This window comes from Colletotrichum fioriniae, assembly GCF_027942845.1.
Source record: "Colletotrichum fioriniae strain IMI 355084 chromosome Unknown scaffold_1, whole genome shotgun sequence".
NCBI lineage: Eukaryota > Fungi > Ascomycota > Sordariomycetes > Glomerellales > Glomerellaceae > Colletotrichum > Colletotrichum fioriniae.
The window spans coordinates 6,497,031-6,522,331 of record NW_027076837.1 but is presented as its reverse complement, the minus strand read 5'-3'; the positions used below and the strand labels follow the sequence as shown (position 1 = coordinate 6,522,331).

Genomic DNA, 25,301 nt, shown 5'->3' with positions numbered 1-25,301 from the left:
TTCGTGCACTTGATAATTGAAGCTTTGCATTCGCGGCATTGTATAGTTATCACCTCTATCTTATTCATTCCTGACATGAGATAGACTCCATCTCCTCCAATGTACTCAGATGGTACGTCGAGTATCACTTGCACTGGGCCGGTGGGAGATACTTTTTCGACGGCATCATGACCTATTTGCGACCTCTCTCCTATGAAAAGCCATCAGTACCACTACAAGTAGCGACAAAAGGTGCTCAACTTTTAAATATGAGGATTAACTCAAAGTGAGATGAAGAGAATGAATGAGAACGAGTGACATCGAGAACCTACTTGCCTTGAGGCAAGTGCGGCAATCACCCTTGCCCGCGGTGCGAGCCGCCCTAAACGGGAAGGCCCCGCTTACTGCCAGTTCCTTCCCTAAGTTCCCTCGAATGCAGTCGCGCCTGCAATGGCAACCTATCAACGCGTCGCTAGCTCATCTTTTCGACCTCAAAGATCGACCTTTACAACATCCCCGGTCGATTTCTCGAGTGCCTCAAACTGCACATACTCAACAATACGACACTAGATTGGTTTTGCACAGATCACACACGCAGCAAACCTCGCGACAAGTCGTCACAACATACCACAACCACGCACCTTGAAAACCTACTTAGAACGATTAAACCTCACTCACCAGCATGCTCAAAGAGAACTGTTCAGCCAGGACTCGTCGAATTTGAGCGTATTCACTATGCCACCACTCTTCTCCACAAACTCAGGCACCAAAAATGAGTCTGCCTCACAGGGCCCAAGCAATCCATCTATCCCACGACAGCGCACCTTGGATAAGTTCTTCGGCAGACCAGGTAGCAGCATACCATCGACTTCTTCTACTTCAGCCGCTCAGATAAAGCCGAGGACATCAACAGCTCAGCTAGCGCCACGATCCTCCTCGTTCGCCGTGGTTCTTCCATCGAGTCCTGGGAAGCGTACTGGAACGACCCCCATGAGGACAGTCGAGGACGATGCAGACGACCTGGTGATATCGGACCTGTCACCGCAATTCAGAAGACTGGCAGCTCAGGCAAAAGTAGGCGTGAGCCTCGCCAAGCCAGCCTTACCAGAAGACGTCGCCGATGAGCCAGAGCTAGAGGTGCTTTCATCAGAGGCGGCGACCCCTCCACCGCAGCCTCGCAAGCGCGGCCGGCCAAAGGGCTTTCGACCGAATTTGACAGGCAAGAAAGCCTCACAGGAGGCCGGCGAGGCAGGACCAAGAAAACTGCGGCCGGATAGGCCCAAGACAGGCGCCCTGTACGCGGGAAAGCGGCGAGGTCGACCGCCAAAAGCAGCTTCACCCAAGCCGCGAGAAATCTACAAGAGTCTTAATTCACACTTCAATACGTACATCTGCGAGTGGGAAGGTTGCAAGGCCGAGCTTCACAATTTTGCAACTCTGCAAAAGCATGTGTCGATTGTTCATACCAAAACGGTAGCAGCTGGATGTCGATGGGCCAAATGCGCCCAACAGCAGCCGCCTCACAGATTCCCCATACTGGCGGACCTCAAATCTCATGTGGAGGATCTACACATGCTTCCAGTCGCCTGGCAGGTAGGGGACGGGCCGCAAGTGTCGTTCAAGCGATACGATCCCGATGATGGGACCAAGCTTCCTGACTACCTTTTTGACAAGGCCGGCAACCAAATCACACCGTCAATCAAGGATCAGAAGGAGGAGGACCTGTACACGTGGCGCAACAACAGGCGGAAACTCAAGGATCTTTTGCTTCTCAGAGACCAGAACCTGCCAAGCGAGGAGGAAGACGACGACGCAATGGAGGAGGTGGCCGAAGGAGCATGAGGTGGCTCATGGTTGTGGCGCAAGCAAACACTTGACGCGAATCACGGGCTGAGTTCTGGCAGCCATTGCAGGCGACGACAACACCATCGAGAAATACTGAACGGCGAGGCGAGCACGCTGATAATGCTTGTGAGGACCAAGCTTCATGGCACGGTTTCGGATGAGGGTTGACCGACTGCGCCTCCCTAGGGATGACGGAGACTTCAGAATAACGGGGGTATCCGCTGCTTAGAAGGCCCCTGGAAAGTCGTGCGACGGACATGTTCGGCCAACTGGAAAGGCCGTTGAGCGGTCTCCCGCTTCCCCAGACGAGCATGGATGATTTGTCGAGGCCTTACTTGACGGGTAGCGGATGAGCCGGGAGAGTCGTCGTCGTCGTATGTCTGAGCATGATTATTCATTCGAAAGGGATGACTTGGCATTGCGGCTCTTGCTAAATTTGACAGTTCAGGCTGATGCAGGAAGGGAAGGGAAGGGGAGCAAAAAAGGCGCCAGGGACGAGTCTGGTCGCATTCCATCTTACATCATCGGCGGGGATGTGCGGTGTTTTGTGGGGGAGATTGCTCAACGTTGCATGAGGAGGCGAAGGTGGAGTGACACCTCGGCATCCAGGGAGGGCCGCTGTTCAGGAAGAAACATGTCCCAGCCCTCCTCTCTCGCGCATTCAGGGCATTCGATTCAGCAGGGCGGCGGGAAGTAGGCCGGCTTACCGGATATCAGTTGAATCGAGTTTCTTCCTTTGCAGAGGTTTCGAGTGGGCGAAACGAACAGAACAAGCAGGCATCTGGATCAAATGGAACAGACGAGATAGGATAGCACAACATCCGTAGGGACCACCTACACCAAAAAAAGAACCTGAAGATCGGTTCTAGAATACTTCCCATGCAGCATCACACGCCTAGTACATCGACGGGCGGCCGACGGACTCAAGTACCAATGCAGAAAAAAAGTGCAAGACTGGGTGAAGACTGTGAAATGATTCGTCAAACAGTGCTTAACACGAACGTGACAAGCCAACCACACCAGCTAGGCACGGAAGGTGGCGATGGGAGGATGGCGCCGCCGCCGTGGATGCTCGCGACTTTTCTCTGTAGAGTCCAAGGTTGATTAACAAGCAGGCGGGAAACCTCTCTAGTGCCCCAGACGACTGGATCGCCGGCCATGAACCCGCGCGGTGTCGTGGTGGTGTGGAGGGCTGAAAATGGACCGATTGAGGGGAAACATATGTATGTACTCTGTTGTAACCTAACACGCTTAGGTGCTAGGTACTAAATTATGGAGGGGCTGGAGTGCTAGCGCGGGATTACACGACAGGTGTGGTTGACGGGAGCGTGTCTTGCAAAGGAAAGTGTTAATAGTGTGACAGTGTCTTATTAGACACTTCAGAAACAAGCTCGTGTAAGGTTTCTTTCTTTCCAACTTTCCTCTATTCAGAAGTTGAGCGGCAGACGTGGAATGGCCTGCGAGGTCAAACGCAATGAGGCTTTTCTTTGCCCCGGCATCTGTGCCCAGTTCTGCATATTCGTCTGATGCTGGGTGTTTTGCACGAGCACTCGAGGGGTAGGAAAAAGATAAAACATGTCAATGGCGGGGATTCTTCATGGGAACACAGAGACGAGAAAAGAGGGAGGAAATCAGAGAACAAGGGAAAAGTTTGACGATTGTTGTCGTTGGAAGAGTGTTGTTATGAGTGCCGGATGCTCTGGCATGTAATTGCCGGTGAGGCTTTCGTATCTCGAGCTGGCGCCGGTGTTATCTTGGCTCTTGCCAGTGCACTGGGCTTGCGCTCAGTAGTCAGTACCAAAGCCCATGTTGTGCGTTTTGTTTATCCTCGTCCTTGGACAAGCCTCCATCGTCGACACTGGCCGGAGGGATGAGAACGCATGAGTAAGGGCCAGAACGCTCTGAAGCAAAAAGAGAGGAAAGAAACAGGAACAGAACGTAAAGGCGTCAACGGGTTGGAAGAAGAAGAAGGCACTAGAGATAGAGTTGACGAGTGATATACTCTCTCTGGTGTTGAAGGTGGTGTGGACAGACGGGACAGGATGTATAAAGAATCGAGATAGGTACCTCGAGTGACTTGCAAAGCCAATGGGAGAAGGAACGGTACCCAGGTACGCAGTGGGTGATGAATGGGGGAATTTGCGAGGCGTGGAAAATCGTCGGGGAAAAGAGCACCAATCGCCGGAGCAAATCCCCTTTTGTCAGCAAAGCCATCCCCCCAATTCCTATTTTGCAAGCAGCCTGCCAGCCTGCTCGGACCTGACAAGCACACAAGCCTGGACTGAACAGAAAGAGCAGAGGCATAGGGATTGGAACTCTGGACCAGCATTGAGAGAGGTCTTGACCAACGCTGGAACCTAGAGGAACCTAGGCCCAGGCCGGGCCCGCCTGAAGCGGAACATCCCTGCCAAAAAGCCGTCCCATTCTGATCCGTTGGTGGATGTCTTGTATCATTGGATCCTCCCCTCCCCCTCCCCCCTGGCCATGCCACACAGTAAGGCAAGGCGATGAAAAGTCACCTGGTAAACTGCCTCTTTACCCCCCGAAGGCATGCGTTTCCTGCTGTGCTGCCGCTCTTTCGCGTGGGCTGCCACTGGGGCTAGGGACCCCCTGTGCCTCGCGGTGCACTGCCCGAGAGCCACTGAACAGTGGGCACAGGACTCGTCCATCTTTATCCGCCCGTATCTACTGCGTAGAGAGGAAAGAAAGAATACATAGTAGAGCCCAGGAGGGCGCCGGCGGCGGCGACAGAAAGAGCGAGACCCCAGTGAGCTCCCCAAACGGGGATTGAGAGTGCTATGAATTGTGAGAGGAGCGAACAGAAAGCCATACCTAGTGTATCCGTAGTCCTCGGGTGACAAGCCAAGACCAGGACTACGACCAGGACCTCGACCTCGACCACGGCCACGGCCATCGACCAACGAGCGGGGGGGGATGGATGGTCCATGGTCCATGGGAAGTTGAGGTGTGGAAGCCGAAGCGTGAAGCCCGTCCGGAAAGACGCCTAAGCCCACCTCACATTACTAACTCGCTTTCGACTCTCTCTCCTCCCCCGTCCACCGCTCGCCTACCGCCTGTTCTATCCGTCCTTGCCTACCACCACCTCCTACTGTCAACCATTCCGTTCTGTCACCTACCTACCTGCCTGCCAACACCTATCTTTCTCTCCCGGCCTTGCTTGCTGCACCTCCTCATCCTCCACCACCACCCGACCCTACCTTACCTTTTAGACGCTACTTACACTCCGCATCCAGTCCCACGTTCCTCCCACCTACCTCACCCTCACCCTCACCTTAACCTACTCACCTCCGACCTACCTCCCTACCTACCTGCATACTACCGTCGCTGCTCTTCTTCCGCTCCATCTCCTCTCCGCACTTCCGAACATCGTCGGTCCTCCTCGCTTCTCTCCCGTAACTGTCCCGTCAGCCATGGCATCGGTCGCTTGATTGCGCACCCCCGAGATTCCGATATGCCTGCCAGCCGAACCCACCAGAATGGCGCTGCCCAGTTCAACCAGAAGCTGAAGAACCTCTTCCGCATCAACCTTAACAGCGGCGCCGACCGTGACAGAGAAAAGTCCTCCGCTGCTCAAGTTCACTCTTCACAAGACGCCGCCGCCGCCCGCCCAGAAATCCGGAGCAAGTTTGGCAGCAGTTTTTTCAAGGGCACCGTCGGCCGATTGAGGACAAACACCACCGCCAGCGAAGGCAACCCCCTCGACGAGGCCCTCAGCCCGACCGCGCACGCGAATCCCTACTTTGCCCACCAAGGCCAGCCGGGCCTTCGCCATCATAATCACGAATCAGTACCTCCCAGCCCTCCCGATACCCCAAATTTCAAGATCCAAGGTCCTGACGGCGGGCCCGAACAGCACACGACGAGCGCCGGGCGAGAGGAATTGGCTAGGAAACTTAGGAGAGTCGCCAGTGCCCCCAATGCCCAGGGCTTGTTCTCCAAAGGCAAGGGCAGCGCCGAGCGTCCCGCCACCGCCGAGCTGAGCAAGGATCCTTTGGTCCTTGACAAGGACTCGGGCACCCTCGAGATGGTTGATCCGTCCAAGGCGTCCGCTCCTAGCCTGGGCGTCCCCGACAAGGACGTCCTCGGTAACCTCCCACCGCCGAATCGTACGAGTCTCGCATTCCGGAGGACCTACAGCTCCAATTCCATCAAGGTTCGCGATGTTGAAGTTGGCCCGCAAAGTTTCGACAAGATCAAGTTGATCGGTAAGGGAGACGTCGGCAAGGTCTATCTTGTTCGCGAGAAGAAGAGCAGTCGTCTCTATGCCATGAAAGGTAAGATACAATCCAAGATGTTTGGTAGCCAAACCCCGACGTGTTGCTGACTCGCTGCAGTATTGAGCAAGAAGGAGATGATTAAGCGGAACAAGATTAAACGCGCCCTTGCCGAGCAAGAAATTCTAGCTACGAGTAACCACCCCTTCATTGTTACGCTGTACCATTCATTCCAATCGGAGGATTATCTGTATCTATGCATGGAATATTGCAGTGGTGGAGAGTTCTTCAGGGCGCTACAGACGCGCCCCGGCAAGTGTATCCCCGAAGACGACGCGCGATTCTACGCCGCCGAGGTCACCGCAGCCTTGGAATATCTGCATTTGATGGGCTTCATCTATCGCGACTTGAAGCCAGAGAGTGAGTTAGACGAGAGCCATTTTTGCGCTTACCAATCGGTCGCTGACATACTACGCAGATATCTTGCTCCACCAGTCGGGCCACATCATGCTTTCGGACTTTGACTTGTCGAAGCAGTCCGATCTCGGTGGAAAGCCCACAATGGTCATTGGCAAGACAGGCACCAGCACCACCTCATTGCACATCGACACTCGGTCGTGCATTGCCAACTTCCGCACCAACTCGTTCGTCGGAACAGAGGAGTACATTGCACCAGAGGTCATTAAGGGTAGCGGCCACACTAGTGCCGTGGACTGGTGGACCCTCGGCATCTTAATTTACGAGATGCTTTACGGAACCACCCCCTTCAAGGGCAAGAACCGAAATGCGACTTTTGCCAATATCTTGAGGGAAGACATCCCCTTCCCCGACCATGCTGGGGCACCTCAATTATCCAAGTAAGCTTGAAATGACAAAATGAAGTTACAAGGTGAACTGACAAGAGTGTAGCCTCTGCAAATCCCTGATTCGTAAACTTTTGATCAAGGACGAGAATCGGAGATTAGGTGCCAAGGCCGGTGCTTCGGATATCAAGGCTCATCCGTTCTTCAAGACGACTCAGTGGGCATTGATTCGGCACATGAAGCCTCCCATTGTGCCTGTCACTGGGCGCGGTATCGATACTGTCAACTTCCGCAATGTCAAGGAGAGTGAGAGCATCGACTTGAGCGGATCCAACCCGCTACAAGCGAACCTCAAGGGAGTTCCTCTGGATAGTGGTATGGCGACCCCAGGTGGTGAAGTCGTTGATCCTTTCGAAGAGTTCAACAGTGTCACGCTGCATCACGATGGAGACGACGACCATCACTCACAACAGAGTGGACAAAACCACTCGTAGTCCGCGCCGTCACTACGTCCAGGGTAGTGACAGCGGCCAGAGGGCTTTGCTTATAGGAACGAGGCCAATTGAATTGGTCACGCTCATCGGTGGAATCGAGAGAGAGATCGAATGACTCCCGAGAGAGTGTAGGAGCTAGGTGCTTTTCGACTGGCAGTACCTGCAGCTACGGACTATCATTTACAAGCGACGAGATTGAAGAGAAACGAGAACTCACGAGAGGCGAGCGGAGGAAAGAGAAGAACGTCCCGAGCCTTTTGAGTCGAGGGAATCAACAAACAGGGTCATGAAACCATGGACCCACGCTACAAAGGCCTTCACGGTTTCCCCCTTCTCGAGGACTATCCACGGATTTCTCACGAAAATATTTCAGCCTGCAGCATAGGGTCTCTGTGCCTTCATCATTAGGAGTTTTCTGTTCTTTATCATCCGTATTCCTCGTTTTTGGAGGAAAAGTCCTCCATTGGCGTTTATCGAGTTTGGGAAATTGGGGTTTTTCTTTTCTTCAAAGAGACGAGAGAACAGAAGCGAGAGAAAGAGAAAGGGAAGGCAGCGAGTGAGGATTGAGAAAGCGGAAGCGATGTGGGTTGTTGAGTAAAAGAAAAGAAAAGAGAAAACTTCCACGGGGAGGAAAATCTTTTTTTCTTGGTTTTCTGTAAACCCTTGCCATCATTAACCACGAATGAAACGTAAAATAAGCTTGAGAAATCATTAAAACTTGTCGCGTGCCACGAACGTGATGTACCTAAAGGCAGACGAATAGGGGGAACTCAGTTCACAAACAGTTGCTGAACAATGAGTAAGTCGCCTCATAAACGGGGCCAAGCAAATCTCATTTGAAAACACTAGACTTGACTCTATCGCTAAACAAACATTGGTTTCTCTGAACGGGTAGATGCCTTGGTCGGGTAGACATCGTAAACTGTCTTTCGCTTCCCAGAAACAGCACCTCTTCTTGCGCCAAGTGGGCGGCAATGTCTCGTCGCACTCACCCAATCTCCACAATTCTTCTCCTTCTTCTTTTACGCTGCCAGCGAAGTTTGGAAAAGCCAATTCATACAGACAAGATACAAACACGTGCGCTAATGTTGATGTCCCTTACAATAGTCGCTGTAGCAGCCAGCGTGGCCGAAACATGTTCAACAAAGACGCATTCTAGAGCTTCGCCTTAACGGCTTGCTGCTTTGAAGGGGCCGTTGCCTCCTCGTTGAGGTTGACCGAGCCCGTCTTCTCACCGTTTCCGAAGAAAATGACTTGCACCGTCAAGTCGTCCCTGTTTCGAATTGGTCAGTTTTCCTGAATCATGTGCTCTACCTCGGACTTGCAACCTGACTCACCTGTAGCGTCTCGAGAAGGGGGAGGGCAGAGTCAGCAGGGCGGAGACCTGCTCTTCGTTCTTGCCACCAAGGGCGTTGCGGACCAAATGTGTAGCCACGTTCTTGTCCTTTACGACGAACCGTTCGGGGGCGTCGGGGGAAATTCCCCACTGCTGTAAGCGGATAGGTGTCTTCTGGCCATCAACGCTCTTGTCGCTCGCCTGCTCGACGGGGAGGCTAGACTTCTTGGATCCGAAGAGCTTGGACCAAGTGGAATCGAACTGCGAGCCAGAGCCGCTGGCCTGGGTCTCGATCCACTTGCCGACAAGGCCAACGACCTCCTCGTTGGTGAGCATCTCCCACAAGCCGTCGGTAGCCATAACGACAAAGTCACCATTCTCAGGCTCAATCTTTGTGGTTGTGACGACAGGCTCGGCAGTGACGTACGGAGGCGTCTTGAGGAGAGGGGAAGCGGATCGGGCAAAGAAGGATTCACGGAGTCTGTTGGTGATCTCGCGGCTCCACTTGTAGCTAGCATCGCCGAACGCGCGGGTCGGTTCCAAACCGCCGAGGACTCGGCCGTTGTGAACGACTCGGTCCTCGCCAGGGTGGAGCTTGCGCAGGCGGGCTGCCTCATCGGGGTTGCCTCCTGTTTGGTCGACCGAAAGAGCGGTAGCTGTCCACTTGCCAGAGGAAGATCGACGTCCGAGAACCGCTCGGGAGTCGCCGGTGCAGGCAACTCGCAAAAGCTTGGATCTGCTGTCGTAGAAAGACAATAAGGCGCAGGAGCCAGACAGGGCGGGTGCCAAGAGCTCTGCAGCCATAGTCTTGGAGCCGGCTTTGAGGACCCTCTCGACGCTCTGGTTGACAATCTCGTCATCCAAACGAGTGAAACCAAGCTTGATGGCGGTATCGATAGCATCAGCCGCAGGAGACAGGTCAGCGGATGACTGGTAGGTCTGGTTGAGCTCGTTGGCAACGGAGGCAATCAAAGTCTGGCGCAGCTTTGCCGAGGTTGTCCAGCCACTGTTCAGCGGTCAGCATTCATCAAAGACCATGCCGTTGTAGCTTTCACTTACGCATGGCCGTCAAAGACTCCCCAGAACATCCAGTCGTTGCTCTTGCCGGCAGCGCCCGCGGCTTGGTTCGGCACCTCGACAATCTTCTCGGCGTGGTCGTCTTCGATGGGGTCGTTGCTAGGAAGCTGGACAAGGTCGTAACGCAGTACGCCCTGTCCCCTGTTGACGAGGAAGGACTGCTCCGTCTTGCGCAGCTTCTCAGTAGCTTGGTCGGGGGTCAACATCTCGATAACCTTACGGCCGTCGTCGCTAGTCGTCTTAGATATAGGTCCCTCTCCCACAAATGTACCGGTATGCAGCTGATCAGCGCCTACGACGAGAACAGAACGGGTCGGGGCAGCATCGCCGCCGGCATTGGATGCGGTGGTGAAGCTCCTCGTCAAGCTCGATGCCTTATCGAGACCGGTTCCGTTGTAGGAGTACCAGGCGCCGTAGCCGACGAGGGTGGACACAAGGGCGACGGAGAAGCGGCGGATGTACATGGAGGACTTTAGCGGCTGGACGGCATGCTCGGGGGGGTGTTGGTACGAGGAGGAGGATCGCAGGCCGTGGCGGGTAGCGTAGGACGAGGAGAGGTTATGGTCCAAGAGACCCCGTCGGCTGTTGCGTGCGAAACTACGAGCCGTACATCGGTAAGTTGTCCGTAAGGCCCTCACTGCTGCGCGATGCATTTGGGGCAGCGAGATGAGGATGAAAGGCGGGTGGACTGGAAGGCGATCCGAGTCCAGTAAGGAGTGTAGAGAGAGCGTCGTGGGAGGGTTTGAGGAAGTGAGCTACCGGTGGGCTGCCAAGACGTCGTGTTGTGCCTCAGGCCGCAGACGGGCGTAGTTGAGTCTGGGGAAGCTGTACGTAGGTGCAGCCGAGCGCAGCACTGTGGACCTTGGTGTCCCGTGTTGGTCAGGTACCTTGTGCCGCCTATCCTTGGCCCGCGATCAGTAGGTGGTGGTGATTGCTAACTATAGCAACGTCAGAGAAATAAGTCAGTCGAGAAAAACATTGGCATACGGGTGTGCTGGCGCCTACCACGGGATCAAAGACGCGAAATGTGTCGTCGGATGTTTCAGGGATTCGTTTGTCAGTCGGGTGAGAATTCTTTCCGTTGCTTATGACAGACAAATTCAACCAAGGGAGTACGATACTCACCTGTCTTGGGTTGAGCCTTGAGGTAGGTAGTAGAGGTACCTAGGTACGTATTACCACCTGAGCTTCTGGCCGAATGTTATCTTATCGGCAAGGCCCCGCTCAACTTTAAGGTAAGGTAAGTGGAGGTGAGGTATCCAAAGCTGCACTTACGGAGTAAGGTACCTTTAGGTGGCTCAGGGAGTCTGCTTCACCATTCTCGACTCCTTCTTTACCTCACGCATGCATAATATTCGCCCGGCATTTACAGCCGATGTGCTGGGCCACAGGAGCGTACTAAAGTATGAGGTTCTACTTTCGACGCCAGTCGCAGAAGATTTTCAGTACAGGCAATAGCATGCGGGTCACAATCACTTGAGTGTCTCTGGATGAAAGAAGTATTAAACTGCCTCGCTATGGACGATGCTGCCATTCCCATGTCCCTTTACTCCTATGCCTGCTTCTTTTGAAGCCCTTAGCCTCCCACCTTGGCCACCATTTGAACGCCGTATCATGAGCAAGCACATCTTGCTGGAGAGAAATCAACTCTGTTCATCAACCCTGCCCTCCTGTCCTTCACATTGCATTGGCCGTCAAATGTAGATCTGAAGGCACCTGCCAGCCATGGGCCATGGCAGAGCGTCTGTACGCATCAATGGCCTCACCGACTCCGTAGTCGGGTCCTCCAGTCATTTGGCCTGTTCCCTGGTACTCCAGTCTAGCTGGAAAAGGCTCGAGATTGCACAGAGCCAAGCGAACCTGGAGCAGAACACTCTCCATACTGCTGGCAACAGACCAACCGCTGTTCGTCAGAAGCTCCATGCACATGGCACCGCCAGCCGTGACGTGACCACCACCTCTTCGCGAAAATGCTAAGAAACGGGGGCGAACAACTCGGACGAAGGGGGGCGAGTGAGGGAATTGGCGGCCAAATCGGATCTCGAGAACGATGCTTTCAACGCCTGCTCGCTCCATATCCTGCGCAAGAGGCAAAGACTTTTCGAAGCTGTGCAGCTCGACGAGCCACTGGAACATGTTTGTAATGTTGTCAAAGTCAATGTACCAGCCGAGCTGATGAAGAGGTGTTGTAGCCTGCACCTTCTGTAATTTGCTGAGCTCTTGGCCGAGGACCTTTCGGCCTGTGTCCGACGCCCAGCTCGGGGCTGGCAGCTGAGGCAGTGTCGTGACGTCAAGTGTGCCCGGCGTGAAAGAGGTCTTGTCTGGGTCAGTCTCTGATTCGGCCTCAAGGACGACTGTATCGGTGTCTTTGTCGTAGTCCTCTTTCTCCTTTTGGAGGTCCATGATCTTGTCAAAGTCATCCGGCTGGTCTTCGCCCGGATGCTCTGTGAGGACGATCGGCTGAGACCACGAGGACCCTGGGACAACAGTTTTCTGGCGCCACTTTGGTAGCGCTGCGGCTGGGATCTCCAACACAGAATTGCTAATCCCCACTGGTCGCCACTTGGGATCCTGTAAGATGTACTCCGGCTTGGTCTCAGGCTCTTCTTCGTGCTTCACTGATTGATTCCGCTGAATAATGAGGTAGCGGCACTGGATCCAATCAACCTCATCGACAACATAGTACGGCTTAACAGATTTGAATCTTTCCGGACGGTTGATTATCTCGCAGAGACTCATGGCGGCGTACAGCTTGAGTTCCGAACCGGCCCATGATGTCTCGTTGCCCTGTCTCATGCAGTAGCCCAAGCTTGTTGTAAAATCGCGGGCGAAGTACACTCCGTGACCATAGGCGCGCCCATGGAGCGTTTCTTTGAAGTCCAAACCAGTTCTGATGATACTGTGCCAGTTTCCGAGCGGGCTCCCGTGCCACGCAAACATCGTTGGGTATGTTTGGCTCGCCTCCTTCTCAAGCTCTTTCTTGAACCGATTCTCTTTCTCAGGAGATCCTTGGGCAAAGCGGAATTGCATCCAATCGTCACCCAATCCGACGAAGCGTTCCTTCTGTCGAGCCTCAGTCGCTTGAATCCCGCCAATGTCAAGGTCGACCGGCTGGTCAATCTGTACAATGAGCGAGCGGTTGGAAGCCACAATCCATCGGAGCAAAGCCAGAGCCGACTTGGAAATCATCTTGTACTTAGATAGAGACCAGCCTTGGTGACTAAGAAGAAAGTCCCGTAGGTATCTGATGGGAGGAATCGTCTGCACGAGAATCAATAACGCCTCCCTCTGATACGCTTCGCTCAGACTGTCGAGATCACGATCGTAGAGATACAGCTCAGCATCGCCCTCCTCATCATCGATGTGTTCTTCGTGGTAAACGTGTGTCTCATAAGTCGGTTGAGCATACTGAGGGCGCGGTTGAACACCTGTACTATGGTACGTTGTTCTGTCGGTTGATATGAGACGATCGAACTCGAACACTTTGCCACAATCGTTGCCGCTGTCGTCACGGATCGGGTTGGCCGAGGTGATACGGCAATGATGCATGTTCAGATCTTTCCCATCGCGGCGCAAAACACGTTTGGCCAAAATGACCATGTCTCCCTGTCGCAACCTCTCCAGTTTCTCGGAAGAGCGCACGTTGAACTTCCCAGCAGATATCTGGGCCCAGACTAGAATTCCGGAACCCTGTACTGTCTGGGGCTGGATCGGGGCCTGAATCGGGACCTGCATCATTGTTGCCTGGAATCTGCTCATCGCGGACGTGAAATTTCGTGGTGTGAGCTCATGGCTCGGGACGGGGACTTTGATAGACAGACCTCGCGGCCATTCTCGAATCCGGTCACTTTTCAGAGCAGCAGCGCAGAAGCTGACCAACAGATCGACGACGTAGGGACGAGTGATGATGTCGTGCTCCGTACTGGGACCCAGACCCAAAGCCATATACTGGAAGAGGCAGAGAGGATCGTTGCAGACATACGGCTTGAGAGCAGTAAATCCAGGTTCAGTTTTGCGGTGGCAGACGAGGCAGTACTGCGTGCTTTTGACAAAGTATCGCAGAGCGAATTGCATCGCAATCAGAGGCAAGCTGAGTTCTTCACACGGCGATGGGCCTGTATCCCGGGGGTTTTGTCGTACGTAGTCCTTGTTGAGCGACGTGAGAGCTGACGTCGAGACTTGAGCCTCGTCTTCAATCAAGCTGCCGGCCGTTTGGCTTCGAGTCGGATCGGGACTGTTTTGTGTGGAACTGTTGACACGCATGTGCCCATCTTTGGTCATCTCCTCCATCATATCCTTTGCGTGGTCCCAGGAGACACCATCATCCAATCGAGTCTTCAGCAGGTTGACAAACTCCTTATTCAGGAAAATGTCCAGCGAGTCCGAAATGGGCATTGAGCAAAACGCTGCCTCGCGAGAGGCCTCACTCGGCAGACCGTCTTTCTCTGGGCTCTTCTTGGCAGTATCGAGATTGTTTTGGAATGGAATGAGTGCTGAGTGAAAGGTGGGCTTGAAAGAGGTGCATTTTCCCAACCGGAACTGCATAGATTCCGAATGACCTGGCGGAAGCTTCGTAAAAGTTTCCACGCAAGGATAGCCTGCATCGTACTTGTAAAGCAATACGATGTAATCTGAAGCGCTGATTTCCCAGGCCTCTAGTGTGTCCTCGCTGATCCCCAGATGCTCGACGAGAAGGGAAAGTGCGAAGATGCAGCTTTCCTCGTGTGTGGCAGCGTCGCTTAGTAGAGAGATCTTGAAACCGGCGTCTTTGGCTTTCTGAAGATCGTCGATCAGGCGGCTAGGAAACTTGGCCGAACGGCTGGGCGGTTGCGGAACAGCATCGCCACCAAAATCAATACCGAAGTCAGTATCGTCATATTCGTAATCCTCGTCTGCGTACTCTTCTTCGTCGTCTTCGTAGTTGCCGTAGTGTTCATCGTCGTCATTATCCGTCATTTCCACATCCGAGCCTTCGTCAATGTTCGCCGAGTTGAGGCTTGAGGTCAGCTTCTTTGAGATCATTACCAGCGTGCTGAGTATGGTTTTGCCCTGACTGAGGTTGGGAATATCGTCAAGGACCTTGGAAACCGCACTCGAGGCAGATTCTTCCTTGGTGTATGCCACAAAGCCAAGGCCATGTGGATAATCGTCCACGTTCAGGGCAGTAAGGCAAATGTTGAGGGGAGATGGCAGAGCATCATGGGAAAGAACGAAGGTGAGTTCGCCGTCATCATCTCCTTTCTGAAGACCCGAGATATGCTCAACTTGTTCGCGGGATGCCTCAGCCAGATCAGCATTGAATTTGTGGCGTGCCATGATGAAGAGTAGTGATCTAGCAATGCAAACAAGCAAGAGTGATAGTCGGAAGTCGAGTTGTGCCGCTTCGATACAAAAAAGTAACCAGCAGCGGCCGCCTTCTCTAGGAAGAATGTTAGCCAAGCAGTGAATGTACACCGGAGGCACAACTGGTAGTGCAAGAGAAGTGTGATGAAAGAGTCAAATGAAGAAGAAAAAAATAATAACTTACTGGAAATCGCTTGGCCTAAAAAGACCTGGAGAGGTGTAGAAGCGACCCTTGCGGGAGTATCTCCCGTAGCTTCACACCAAAGAATAGCCAGTAAAAGAAATAGAGAGAAGGGATCACAAGCCGATGAGTCGCATGCTGACTGCCATCAATCGAGAAATTGGGACAATGTGCTAGGCTTTGGACGTGATCCCGAGGAATTTGGAGGATTTTCGAGGTAAGATAAGGCAAGGCAGGCAGGGTTGGAGGTGGTGAGAAGGAAAGGTGAGGGAAGGGTAAGGTAGGTAGGTAGGCAGGCAGGCAAATGAGCGGCCGGGACAATAGTGGAGAGCAACCCAGGCAGGCAGGCGTAAAGGGGAAGGAAGGCGGTAGTGACCGGCTACCTGCCTCGTGAGAAATATGAAGGGAAAAACTGAATCGAATGGCAACGACATCAAAATCCTAAGTGTTGTGTCGGGGAATGGGCCGAGGGCCGCAAATCGTGGAGATTGGAGCAATAGTAATAGAAGTTGCGCTTCGTGCCATCCAATACCTCTAGGATTACGGGAGGACGAACGGGGCATACCTAGCAACGATGAGAATGGGGGTTGTACATAAGTCAACAGACTGTTGGCTGGGACATCCGTCAGCCTGGGTATAAACGGACCTGCGATTCACCCGCAGTGGCATTCATGGATGGCATAGAGAAGTGTACCAAGGCAATTACGGTGCGGCCCCCAATTTAGGCCATTCTACCCAGGCCGCAAATTGTCGAATGCGACAGCCCAAAGACAAAGCACCATTATGTCCCAACTTGTTGGTTGAGATCGTTGGGGTGCAGAAGTTACCTTCAGTACCCTGTAGGTAGGCAGTCGCCTGCTGCCTGCCCCCTGCTACCAACCAACAGTCTGCAACGCTGTACCAACCGCCATATTCATGTTCGAGAAAGATGATTGGGCATTTTCAGCAGATGCAATCTCTCCCTGGTTTCCCTACTGTATGGTACTTCCCAGGTTACTCAGAGCCGAGAGGGAGTTCCCCACGGGCATCTGATGAGGACTCCATACTTCCGGAGCAGAAAAAAACGGCTTTTCTTATCAGACGTTGCATCCGGACACGGCCCCACGCCGGCCTCATCTAGCGGGGTTCGGGGCGGTCCCGCATAGCAACCCCAAGTAGTTTTGTGATGCCCTTTTCTCGATATTAAGATGCCAATAGTTGCTAATATGCCCCCTGATAGAAGAGACGATTTTTGAAGAGAGCCTGCAGCTGCATGTGTAGTGTCGAATCACGCGCGTCGTGGAGCGGCTCAGTCTGTTGACAGTTAGCAAAAACACAAACTTACATTGTTCTCTAGCCGTGCGCCTTATCAGGCGTCAGTCGCCTGCCCTCTTTGAAGGTTGGCAAAAAACTATGGGAGAAACAGGACGAAGGATAGACCTTCCTAGACACTTTAGGTACTAGTCAAGGTAGTGAACAAGTCACATTGGACGCAACCAAACACCGTCGTACAATCAAATCAAGGGTAGACTTTTTTATTGACCAGACCGAAATTATCATTATCGTGACTACTACACCACAGACTTCAGATCGTCTTCATCTGAAGCCTTTCCGACCCGTACGGACTAATCTGCACCGGCTTACCGCCCATCCACCGATAATACCCGACAACCTTCTTCACCGCGCCACCCCAGCCGAGCTGCCTCCTCCGCCACGCCTTAGGATTCGACCCGTCCCGGCCCTGCTGCACGACCATGGTAGGGTTCACCGCCGAGTCGGCCATGACCTCGACGTCTCCGCCGCCGGGCTCCGCCATGTCCATGTACATCTCCGTCGCCTGCTGCCGGCGCCATCTCGACTGCGGGGGCATCGACATGAGAGATATCCCGTTGGTGGTGGCGGCGGCGGCGGTGTGGGTTTTGCTGGAAGGGAAGAAAGACTCGACCGTCCCCGCGGCGGCTACTTCGAAATAGACCTCGAGACAGCGCAGCTGGTCTAGGTAGATGATGAGGAGGCACAAGATGGCGGCGCCGATGGAGGAGACCCAAAAGACCCAGAACCGCGGCGCGTTGGGGGAGTACTCCTCGTTCATGGAGAGGATGGCGGAGACGACTGTGAAGGGGAGGAGGATGCCTCCGAGGTACGTTACGCGGTCTAGGGCGCGCTGGTTTGCTTCTTTGCCGCTGTCTGCCGCCATGGCGTCTGAGTACGGCTGGTTGCTGGTGCCCTGCATGGGCATATTGACGTCCCGCGTCTGTAGAGCCGCAGTTGTGGGTTGCGTCCGGGGCCACGCGGTCTGCGGCCTCGGCGTCGAACCGAGCTTCGAGATGGCGACGCGGCGCTGGAGACGCTCGAGGAGGGACCGCCAGTCCGGGTGCCGCATGCCGCCGCCGCCGCCGCCCAGGAGCGGCTGGCGTGCTTGGTCCTGCGTGAGGTCTAGGTTTTGCTCGAGGGACTCAGTTGCCTGCCAGTAGAGGCCACCGTCTTGCAGAGATCCGGGCTGGGCGCACGAAGGGAGAGTCTCAAAGAAGTCTAGCCACTTATCGTGGACGGCCTCGCAGAGGATGTCCGGGAGGGTTTGCCTCGTGACGTTGGAGTGGCGAAAGGTGCGGAGGAGGCTGTCTTCGAGGCCAGGAAGCTCGTCACCTTCGGCTATGAGGACGTTCCAGACTGAGGTACCGTCCATTTGGGACTCGTCTATCTTGCTTTGCCATGAGCGGGTGACGGAGAGTGGTCTCCGCGCCTTTTGAACCTGTGATGATGGGTCGTTCCAGATGGGACGGTCTAGGAAGAGGACTGGAGGCGCAAGTCAGTTTGTGTGAGAGGTATTCATCAAGACGGTTGAGAACATACCATCGGCTTTGCTGCTCATCCACAATGAAGCATGGCAGAACATGACCGCCTGCCCATCTCTCGACATCATATGGAAGGGCGCCTCGTCCATCACATCCACCAGATCAGATTGCCTCGCCGACGGTTTATACCCAGGATCCGGCCCATAGTTCCCCCTCGTAGTCTTGACCAGCTCCGGATACGCAAACGAAACAAAACTCGAGCCCTCGTCGTTCCTAGACGGCCGATGCCGCCGCCTCCCCGCATGCGCTTCAAGAAACCCGGGATTCACGCCCAGGGAATCCCGCAGCACCTGGACCAGATCCAGCGGCAGGCCCTGGACGATGGTGAGCCGCCTCCGGCCCACGGCTTCCCTCAAGAGGTCTTCGGCGTGGTTGAGGAGGCGCTGCTTGCACTTGTCCGTCTCCCAGTCAAGGACGTAGGCGGAGGAGCTCGACTCGGGGAACTTGCTCATCAAGGATGATCGCCGGACGAGGAGCGCGGGCGTGTTGGAGCGCTTTGTGTGGAGTTCGGCCGAGTCGCTGGCCGTGAGAGGCGGCGACTGCTCGAATGTCTTTGATCCGACCATTGCTCCCAATTCAGTTTTGATTCGATGTAAGCCACTTTTTTTTGGGCCGTTTTGCGTTGCCGGCTGGGTGCTATGTTGTGAAACTCTCCCCTTTTTTTTGACGAGAACCATCTCGAACGACGCCAGAAAAGAAAGATCAACCTCGAGTTATAATAAAAGTGAGACTGAACCCATGGCTGGTAGCTTGGTACCATTGTTGGTTCATCAAGTGACCTGAGCTAGAGCATCTGGATTTAGAGCTTTCCCACCCCCTAAGCTTTCTCACCTGTGCTCTAGTCCCATCTTAGTCCGACTTTGGGCCCCAAGTGAGATGTGGTTTGGTGGTGTCGGCCGGCCATGGCAGCTCCGTGGCTGACTGTCGTGAAATGACGGGGTTGAGATTCGCGTGCTCTAGTTTAGTCCTGAAACCATCCGGGGCAGATGTCGATGAGTAGGCTTGCCACGTCAAGCCATCCCTTTTACTTGGAGAATACGAACAATGTGGTTTTGGAACGCGCTCATGATCAGGTTCGGCACACGGCACGCTTGGTAGAATTGACACCTACGATGCGCTTCAGAATTCCAAAAGGGAAAGAAGATCGGTTTTGGTGGCATGTTCATAGAGGTTGGCGGCCTCGATGATTCAAAAACATCCCTCATTGCCACAGAGAACCTCTCGATAAAAGGTAGTAGACGGAATGAATGCTATAGTTTAGTGCCTCACGTACACACTCTTACCCAACCTCCTCCCCTCATGAGAAAGACATCTGAAGGGGCATACTTAGACGTCATGTAAGACGCTCTAACGAAAACCTCCTTTCCAAACTGTCTTGAAAGATAGAGGTGTGGACGGACGTTGTTGGAAGACGACGGGAAGTCCGCGCGCATCTTTGATGTGGGTGGGTGATGGCGCACGAGCCGCTTACAAGTCCCTCCCCATTAGGTAAGGCGCTCACCGAAAGATGCACTTCACCTCACCGACAAGGGGACTGATGCTTTTTTTTCGGGGTAGTGTTCCTGGGCACCTGGCCCAAGGTAGACTGGCGGGGTTCAAGCCACAACGCGTCCCGCCCACCGCGACTCACCGAAACAACTTCCCGCCGATAATTGACCAGAACCTTACGAAGAGTCGCTGTACACCATTTAGCGTCAACCAAACTTGACCTCGGTATATCCCACGAGACAGAAGAGACAGCTGCATCATCAACATGGAGCAGGGGCGGGACTCCACGCTGCTGCACTCGCAGCCGGAGTTGTCGCCGTTGGAGGCCGAGGTGCTGGAAGAGTACGAAAAGTTGGCGGATAACATGAAGAAGGTTCGTCTCATTGCGTAGCTTCCTACACTACACTTAGACTCGAACCTCTCTCCCCTTCACCTCTTTCTCCAATCGCCAAGATTTACATGGCTAAGTTTGTTTCTCCTTTTTGAATTGCAGCTTGCTTCAACACTGGAAGACCTAAGCGGCTCGCCGAGCACCGAAATCCTCGACGGTCTGCGGGAGCTGGAGCGCAAGACGAGCTTGGTGTTTACGCTCCTCAAGGCGAGTGTGTACAGCATAGTGCTGCAGCAGGAGATCGATTGGGGTGACCAAGCCAGGAGCCACGAGGAGGAGGAGTAGAGAAAGACAAATACATGGGATCACAAAGGTGCAACACCTATACTGAGAGGAGGTATGTCGCAATCCGCGGCGGTCTTCTCCGGATTGTACCGCGAGAGGAAGATGGAGAGTGTACAAATGCATGGCGAGACTACGATCAGAGCAGATACCCCCCCAAAAATACAAGACGCCAATCGCTTTATGACGCTAAGATTTGCATTCACTGTCCGCGGGGGCAGAGGGGACCACAGAGAGGGTTCTCTAGAGATTTGCGCTTTTTGTTTGAAGATATACAGTGGTATACAGAAGTGGTATACAGATTAATACACAGATCCGCCGTAGTAGACCTTTCTCACATCGACCATCTTCTTTCCGCGACCAATGGCAATCTCCTCCGGATCAGGTTGGTTCATGAGGGCCTTGTAGACGGCGTTGACGGTGTTGTAAGGGTTCTTGGAGCGGGGGATCTTGGCCGCCAGATCGTGGATACCAGCGAGACGGGCCATTTCGAATATCCTGTGAGAGACGCGGAGTCCGAAGCCTGGTTGCGTGTCAGTACAACTGTGTCAAAGAAATAACAAGAGGTCGAGGAACTAGCAGGGCTAGAACGTACCTGGAGGACGGGCAAAGAGCTGCACAACAGTTCCCGAGATCTTGGTCTCGACGTTGCCGTAAATGGTGCGGTTCTCATATCTGCGGATAGGCTTCATGTTGCGAATAGCCAGAAGCGTGGCTGTCGCCGTCGCAATACCGGGGTCCGTCGACTTGGCCTCTCCCAATCCCAGTCTACCGTCTCCGTTACCAGCTACGACGATGACGGAAGCACTGCGGATCTTACCCAGACGAGTCTGGTTAGAAACGGACCGAACGACGACTCTCTTGGTGAGGATGGAGAGGATATCGCTGATCTTCATGCCGGTGGCCTGCTTGAGCTTAATGAAGCGACCTGTGGGGTCGAGGCCGTCGTCCTCGACGTCTTCCGGGGGCTGGTAAAGTCCCTTGACACCCTCGACCTTGCCAAGCTCAGGGGCAAGCGCTGAAGTGCCCTTGCCGTCGGCCTCCTTCCACAAGGCTACGCGGGAGCGAAGGGGGTTCTCAGAGGTGCTGAGGGAACCTTCCAGCTCGTTGAAGAATTCCTGGTCAAACTGCTTCAGCCAGTCGTCGGTTGCGATGGACGCCGCACCGGCCTTCTTCTCCTTCTTCGCGCCAAGCACGTCGGCCTCGTTGTCGACCAAGAACTTGCGACGCAGCTCGGGGTTGGTCTCGAGCTCGTGCAGCTCCTCCTCGGTGAAGTCGAGCTTCGCGGGGTTCGTCTTTGAGATGTTGCGCAGCGCCCGGGCGAACGCCTTGCCCATGGTGTCCTGCATCTGGCCGCCGACCCTGTCGGCCATCTTCTCAATGTAGTCGTCGATCCACATTCTCCTCGGGAGCCATTTCGGCTCCACGGGCTTCGCGGGCGCTTGGGGTTTCGCATCGATGATGGGCTGGACCGTCGAAAAGTCGTCGATATAGGGCTGCGTGTAAGGATCCGTCCGTAACCGACCCTGGATCACCAAATCTTTCGGGTCAATGGCCTCTTCGGCGGCCTGGAGAGCTTCCCATTGCTCGGGGGTGTACTTCTCCTTCAAAAACTCCTTTTGCTGTTCCGTGTACTCGGGGAAGTGTTGTTTCGCATACTTTTCGATGGCATCAGGGGTCGTCAGACCCATTTTCTCGGCGGTGATATTGTTGAATCGTGACCGCCTCCGACCTGACCTGCTAACGGAGCTGTGGAATAGACGGTAGGGAAGGGCGGCCGGTGCGCGCGAGGCGGAGGAGACGCATCTCGACAAGACGCTCCGCGCCGGGCGTACCGAGTTCATCGCAGCAGAGAGGGGCGACGTCTCTGCGCCAGTTCGTTGCCGGCAGCAAAGAGGTAGTATGAGGTCGTCTGGGAGTGGGTGCAAGTCGCGTGATGGGCTCTTCGGTCTTGAGCTCAGGGTCGCGCCAGCTGGTCGACAATTTTTTTGGAAAGCTCAATTGGATCGGCTTGCAGTCAATTACCTGGGACGGATCCAGGCCGTATCATTGGTCAAGAGGCCCGGTCTTCTCCCGCCCTTGGCCCGTGCGACTACGGGCATGACGGCGCGGAGATATTCCTCGAGTCACATGACCCAATTGGAGTCAACGGCTTGTGGTTGGTGCCACACCGAGAGCTTCCAAGTCACCGAGGCTCTGGTGGAGGGCTGGCTTACTTAATCCTTTCATTGAGTGCACGGTCTTATTCCGACTCTTCATCCACCGTGAGCGACCAGCAGACCTCTGTCAAGCCCAAAACGCAAAGTATTTGGACTGGAGGATTTTGCTTTCTTAGTAAACATCATTCTGAAGATATCACAAAGCCAAGCATAAGCTTTCTCCGACCGGAAAGAGCGCAAGGACCTTCTTCGATGTCGTTGGCAGTTCGATAACCACATAACTAATCCAATAGGTGCGTAATACGTGCCTGCAACAGAACGTCTTTCCCGTGAAGAAGCCCAGGACCCCTTTTTAGTGCCGAAGTAACCGCTGCAGCTCGTCCCTGCGCAGCCAATCACCCGCAGCAGACATCAGTCGACTTTCTGCCGCAGGCCTGAAACGCGCATCGATGCCGCCCCTCCCCTGGCGCCGCCCTCCCTCACACATTCAACCACCACGATGCGGCCATGTCGCGTCCTGGTCTCATACCCCCAAGGCGGTCTAGCCTGCAAAAGGCACACCACGGTGGTGGCATGGCCACCGTAGGGCCACCTCCTCGCCCTTGAAGCGCACCCAATTGTGACGTCTCCCGTTTCGAGAAGCCGAGCGGATCATTTTCCCTACATCTTGGCCCCTACTAACCCTCCTATTCTTTCTTCTCTCCTTCTGGACTGCTTTCGCATCTCGTGTTTCCTGCTGTCGAACAAAAACCTTCTAATCCGGTCCCCTAACAATACGTACATTTTTTTTTCGGTTCCCTTGTGACTGGCGCACTTGAGACTCAGACCTTCATTTTTGACTTTCTTGTACACACCTATAATTCCAACCATCACAGTCCATACCGACCGTCGCAGGTGTCTGAGCAGACTTCACATCTCTTCAACCAGCCGCCGAAAATCAACACCGGCAAGGCGTAAGCCAGTCCACGATTCTTGGAGCTATCGCGCCTGCACCGTACCCGAACATCGATCAAACCCGAAAGATTCGAGACCGCAATAATGGGTCAATTCGACTGGTTCCGATCTATTGGCGCGACGCCTGAGGCTGTCGCGGTTCTGAACGACCAGCCCATTCTCTTCACCATTCTCCTGATCGTCCTCGTCGCCGTCATCCTCCAGGGAGTGCTTCTCTGGTACATCCACTTTGCGACATTGAAGCCCGAGCAGAAGAAGAAGAAAGAGCCGAAGAAGGGAGGCAAGGGAGGAAAGAAATGAGAGGGATTGCGGCCTGAAAGGCACGCACTTTTTCGGAAGATTCGTTGCGAAGACAGGCACTGGGACCTGTGTAAAGTGGTGGTTTACCAATGCCGTTACGTCGCTGGGGGAGACACAATGCATGCCCGGGCACTAGAAGAAATATCGTCGTGGCGGACTCTTCTCAGCTGCAACTATGGAGCGAGAGGTTGGATAATGAATTGTATTAAGGCTTCAGAAATGAGTCGGTTTTATGGCCGCGCCTGAGCGGCAGATACCACAGTTTGTGATGCTCGAATGTCACAGGCTGCGTTCGACATCCATTTCTTGCAATATATCTCTTGAAACTCCGTTCCATGACCTCGGTGTGGACATCGGCGAAATATCAGCCCATAGACTGACAGTGAGTTCTCAACTCTTGATTTACTTGGTTTGGTCGTTATCGTAAAGGTCAATTTCGCTTCCGGAGAAGACTTCGCTTGACCAGATGTAATCCTGGGGCCTCCGACCGAGTTCAGGTTCCCCGTACATCCCATCATCATCCGGTTGGCGGTCATGGCTGGTTGGTTGGAACGATAGCTCCGAGACTAGCCCCTCACCCTCGTCCTCGTCGCTTCGCCAATCGCTGTATGATATGAGAGACGTTGACCGTTGCCTTTGGGGGTCATAAGCATCATGGCCTTTTCCGAAGTCGTTCTTGTCCTCGTTATAAAGGTCGAAATCTGACTGATCACTGTAACTTCCAGGACCGAACCCGACCAGTTCTCGCGTCGAGTTAACGGTTGGCAGCGATGTATCTGCCGAGTCGAAAGCCCAACTCGGCCTATGCGCCTCTGAGTCTGCCTCGCTATTTGGTTCAGAAGGGCTTCCGAAATACGAGAGTAGTCGTGGTGAAAATGGCGAGCCAAGAGCTTCTAGGTCGACATCATAGTTTAGAGTGTCTTCCGGGTAGCAAACCTCGTCGTCGAATTCCTCTTGCTCGTTTTCGAGCTCGCTCCGCTCCGTGAGGAGATTCATAGTCAGGGGTGAGGAAGACCATAGCAGTCTCTCGTCAATTCTCCATGAAGGCGGCGTGTTCTGGTCAAACTCCCTATCGATGTCTGATAAGGTGTCTAGGGTATTGCAATCCTGGTTCGCTTCACGCTCATCATTGGTCGCAAGGCCGAATTCGTCATGGAGCGAAGCCTCATCCTCTGGTCCAGCTCCGTACGTTATCATGGTATTCAGTTCCAGGACTCTTGAGGATTCATATAGACGCGCTAGTTCTCGGGAGTGTTGCTGTGAGGGTTTGGTTTCTTTGCAAGCGGGTATTTGCGCACGCATAAGCCTCCAAATCCGGTGCTCGAAGCCATCGAGCTCATCGTTTTGGGCTACACTGGGGAGTTTGCCTGCGGCGGTGCTAGTAAAGACAGGACCATAATCTCGCAGTCGACGAGACTCAATGTGATCAAGGTCTTGAAACACAGAGGACAACGCTGGCAGAAGGCGAGACCGAGAAGTCAAGGACTTCGTCTCAATTAGTTCTTGCATCGGTATCAAAAATGGTCAGACTGGCAACCCACCGAAAGATAGTTCATGCTGAAAACCTCGGGTGCGAGGCAGATAATTGGTGTTCTCGTCG

At 54.0% G+C, this 25,301-nt stretch overlaps 9 protein-coding genes across 9 annotated transcripts; 4 read left to right on the top strand and 5 right to left on the bottom strand.

The window, feature by feature from the left end:
* Positions 1–751: 751 nt before the first annotated feature.
* N0V96_001680 (uncharacterized protein) lies at positions 752–1,821 on the top strand (the record flags this gene model as incomplete). The annotated part of the gene is made up of 2 exons (XM_065756293.1): positions 752–755; positions 893–1,821. 2 exons carry the CDS (start codon positions 752–754, stop codon positions 1,819–1,821), a joined length of 933 nt encoding a protein of 310 aa, XP_065615533.1.
* A 3,475-nt stretch (positions 1,822–5,296) lies between these two features.
* NRC2 (serine/threonine protein kinase, AGC) lies at positions 5,297–7,356 on the top strand (the record flags this gene model as incomplete). The annotated part of the gene is made up of 4 exons (XM_053194259.1): positions 5,297–6,119; positions 6,180–6,479; positions 6,538–6,916; positions 6,969–7,356. 4 exons carry the CDS (start codon positions 5,297–5,299, stop codon positions 7,354–7,356), a joined length of 1,890 nt encoding a protein of 629 aa, XP_053048456.1.
* A 1,155-nt stretch (positions 7,357–8,511) lies between these two features.
* PTC5 ([Pyruvate dehydrogenase [acetyl-transferring]]-phosphatase 1, mitochondrial) lies at positions 8,512–10,233 on the bottom strand (the record flags this gene model as incomplete). Its single annotated transcript, XM_053194258.2, has 3 exons — positions 8,512–8,629; positions 8,694–9,698; positions 9,752–10,233. The coding sequence occupies 3 exons, from the start codon at positions 10,231–10,233 to the stop codon at positions 8,512–8,514; spliced, it is 1,605 nt and encodes a 534-aa protein (XP_053048455.1).
* Positions 10,234–11,446: 1,213 nt separating this feature from the next.
* N0V96_001677 (uncharacterized protein) lies at positions 11,447–15,085 on the bottom strand (the record flags this gene model as incomplete). Its single annotated transcript, XM_065756292.1, has 1 exon — positions 11,447–15,085. The coding sequence occupies one exon, from the start codon at positions 15,083–15,085 to the stop codon at positions 11,447–11,449; it is 3,639 nt and encodes a 1,212-aa protein (XP_065615532.1).
* Positions 15,086–16,857: 1,772 nt separating this feature from the next.
* N0V96_001676 (uncharacterized protein) lies at positions 16,858–18,693 on the bottom strand (the record flags this gene model as incomplete). The annotated part of the gene is made up of 2 exons (XM_065756291.1): positions 16,858–18,068; positions 18,126–18,693. The coding sequence occupies 2 exons, from the start codon at positions 18,691–18,693 to the stop codon at positions 16,858–16,860; spliced, it is 1,779 nt and encodes a 592-aa protein (XP_065615531.1).
* A 1,187-nt stretch (positions 18,694–19,880) lies between these two features.
* On the top strand, positions 19,881–20,291 carry N0V96_001675 (uncharacterized protein; the record flags this gene model as incomplete). The annotated part of the gene is made up of 2 exons (XM_053194255.1): positions 19,881–19,988; positions 20,109–20,291. 2 exons carry the CDS (start codon positions 19,881–19,883, stop codon positions 20,289–20,291), a joined length of 291 nt encoding a protein of 96 aa, XP_053048452.1.
* A 299-nt stretch (positions 20,292–20,590) lies between these two features.
* MRPS5 (mitochondrial 37S ribosomal protein uS5m) lies at positions 20,591–22,132 on the bottom strand (the record flags this gene model as incomplete). The annotated part of the gene is made up of 2 exons (XM_053194254.2): positions 20,591–20,811; positions 20,884–22,132. 2 exons carry the CDS (start codon positions 22,130–22,132, stop codon positions 20,591–20,593), a joined length of 1,470 nt encoding a protein of 489 aa, XP_053048451.2.
* Positions 22,133–23,485: 1,353 nt separating this feature from the next.
* N0V96_001673 (uncharacterized protein) lies at positions 23,486–23,701 on the top strand (the record flags this gene model as incomplete). The annotated part of the gene is made up of 1 exon (XM_053194253.1): positions 23,486–23,701. One exon carries the CDS (start codon positions 23,486–23,488, stop codon positions 23,699–23,701), a length of 216 nt encoding a protein of 71 aa, XP_053048450.1.
* Positions 23,702–24,103: 402 nt separating this feature from the next.
* N0V96_001672 (uncharacterized protein) lies at positions 24,104–24,898 on the bottom strand (the record flags this gene model as incomplete). Its single annotated transcript, XM_053194252.2, has 1 exon — positions 24,104–24,898. One exon carries the CDS (start codon positions 24,896–24,898, stop codon positions 24,104–24,106), a length of 795 nt encoding a protein of 264 aa, XP_053048449.1.
* Between the last annotated feature and the right edge of the window lie 403 nt (positions 24,899–25,301).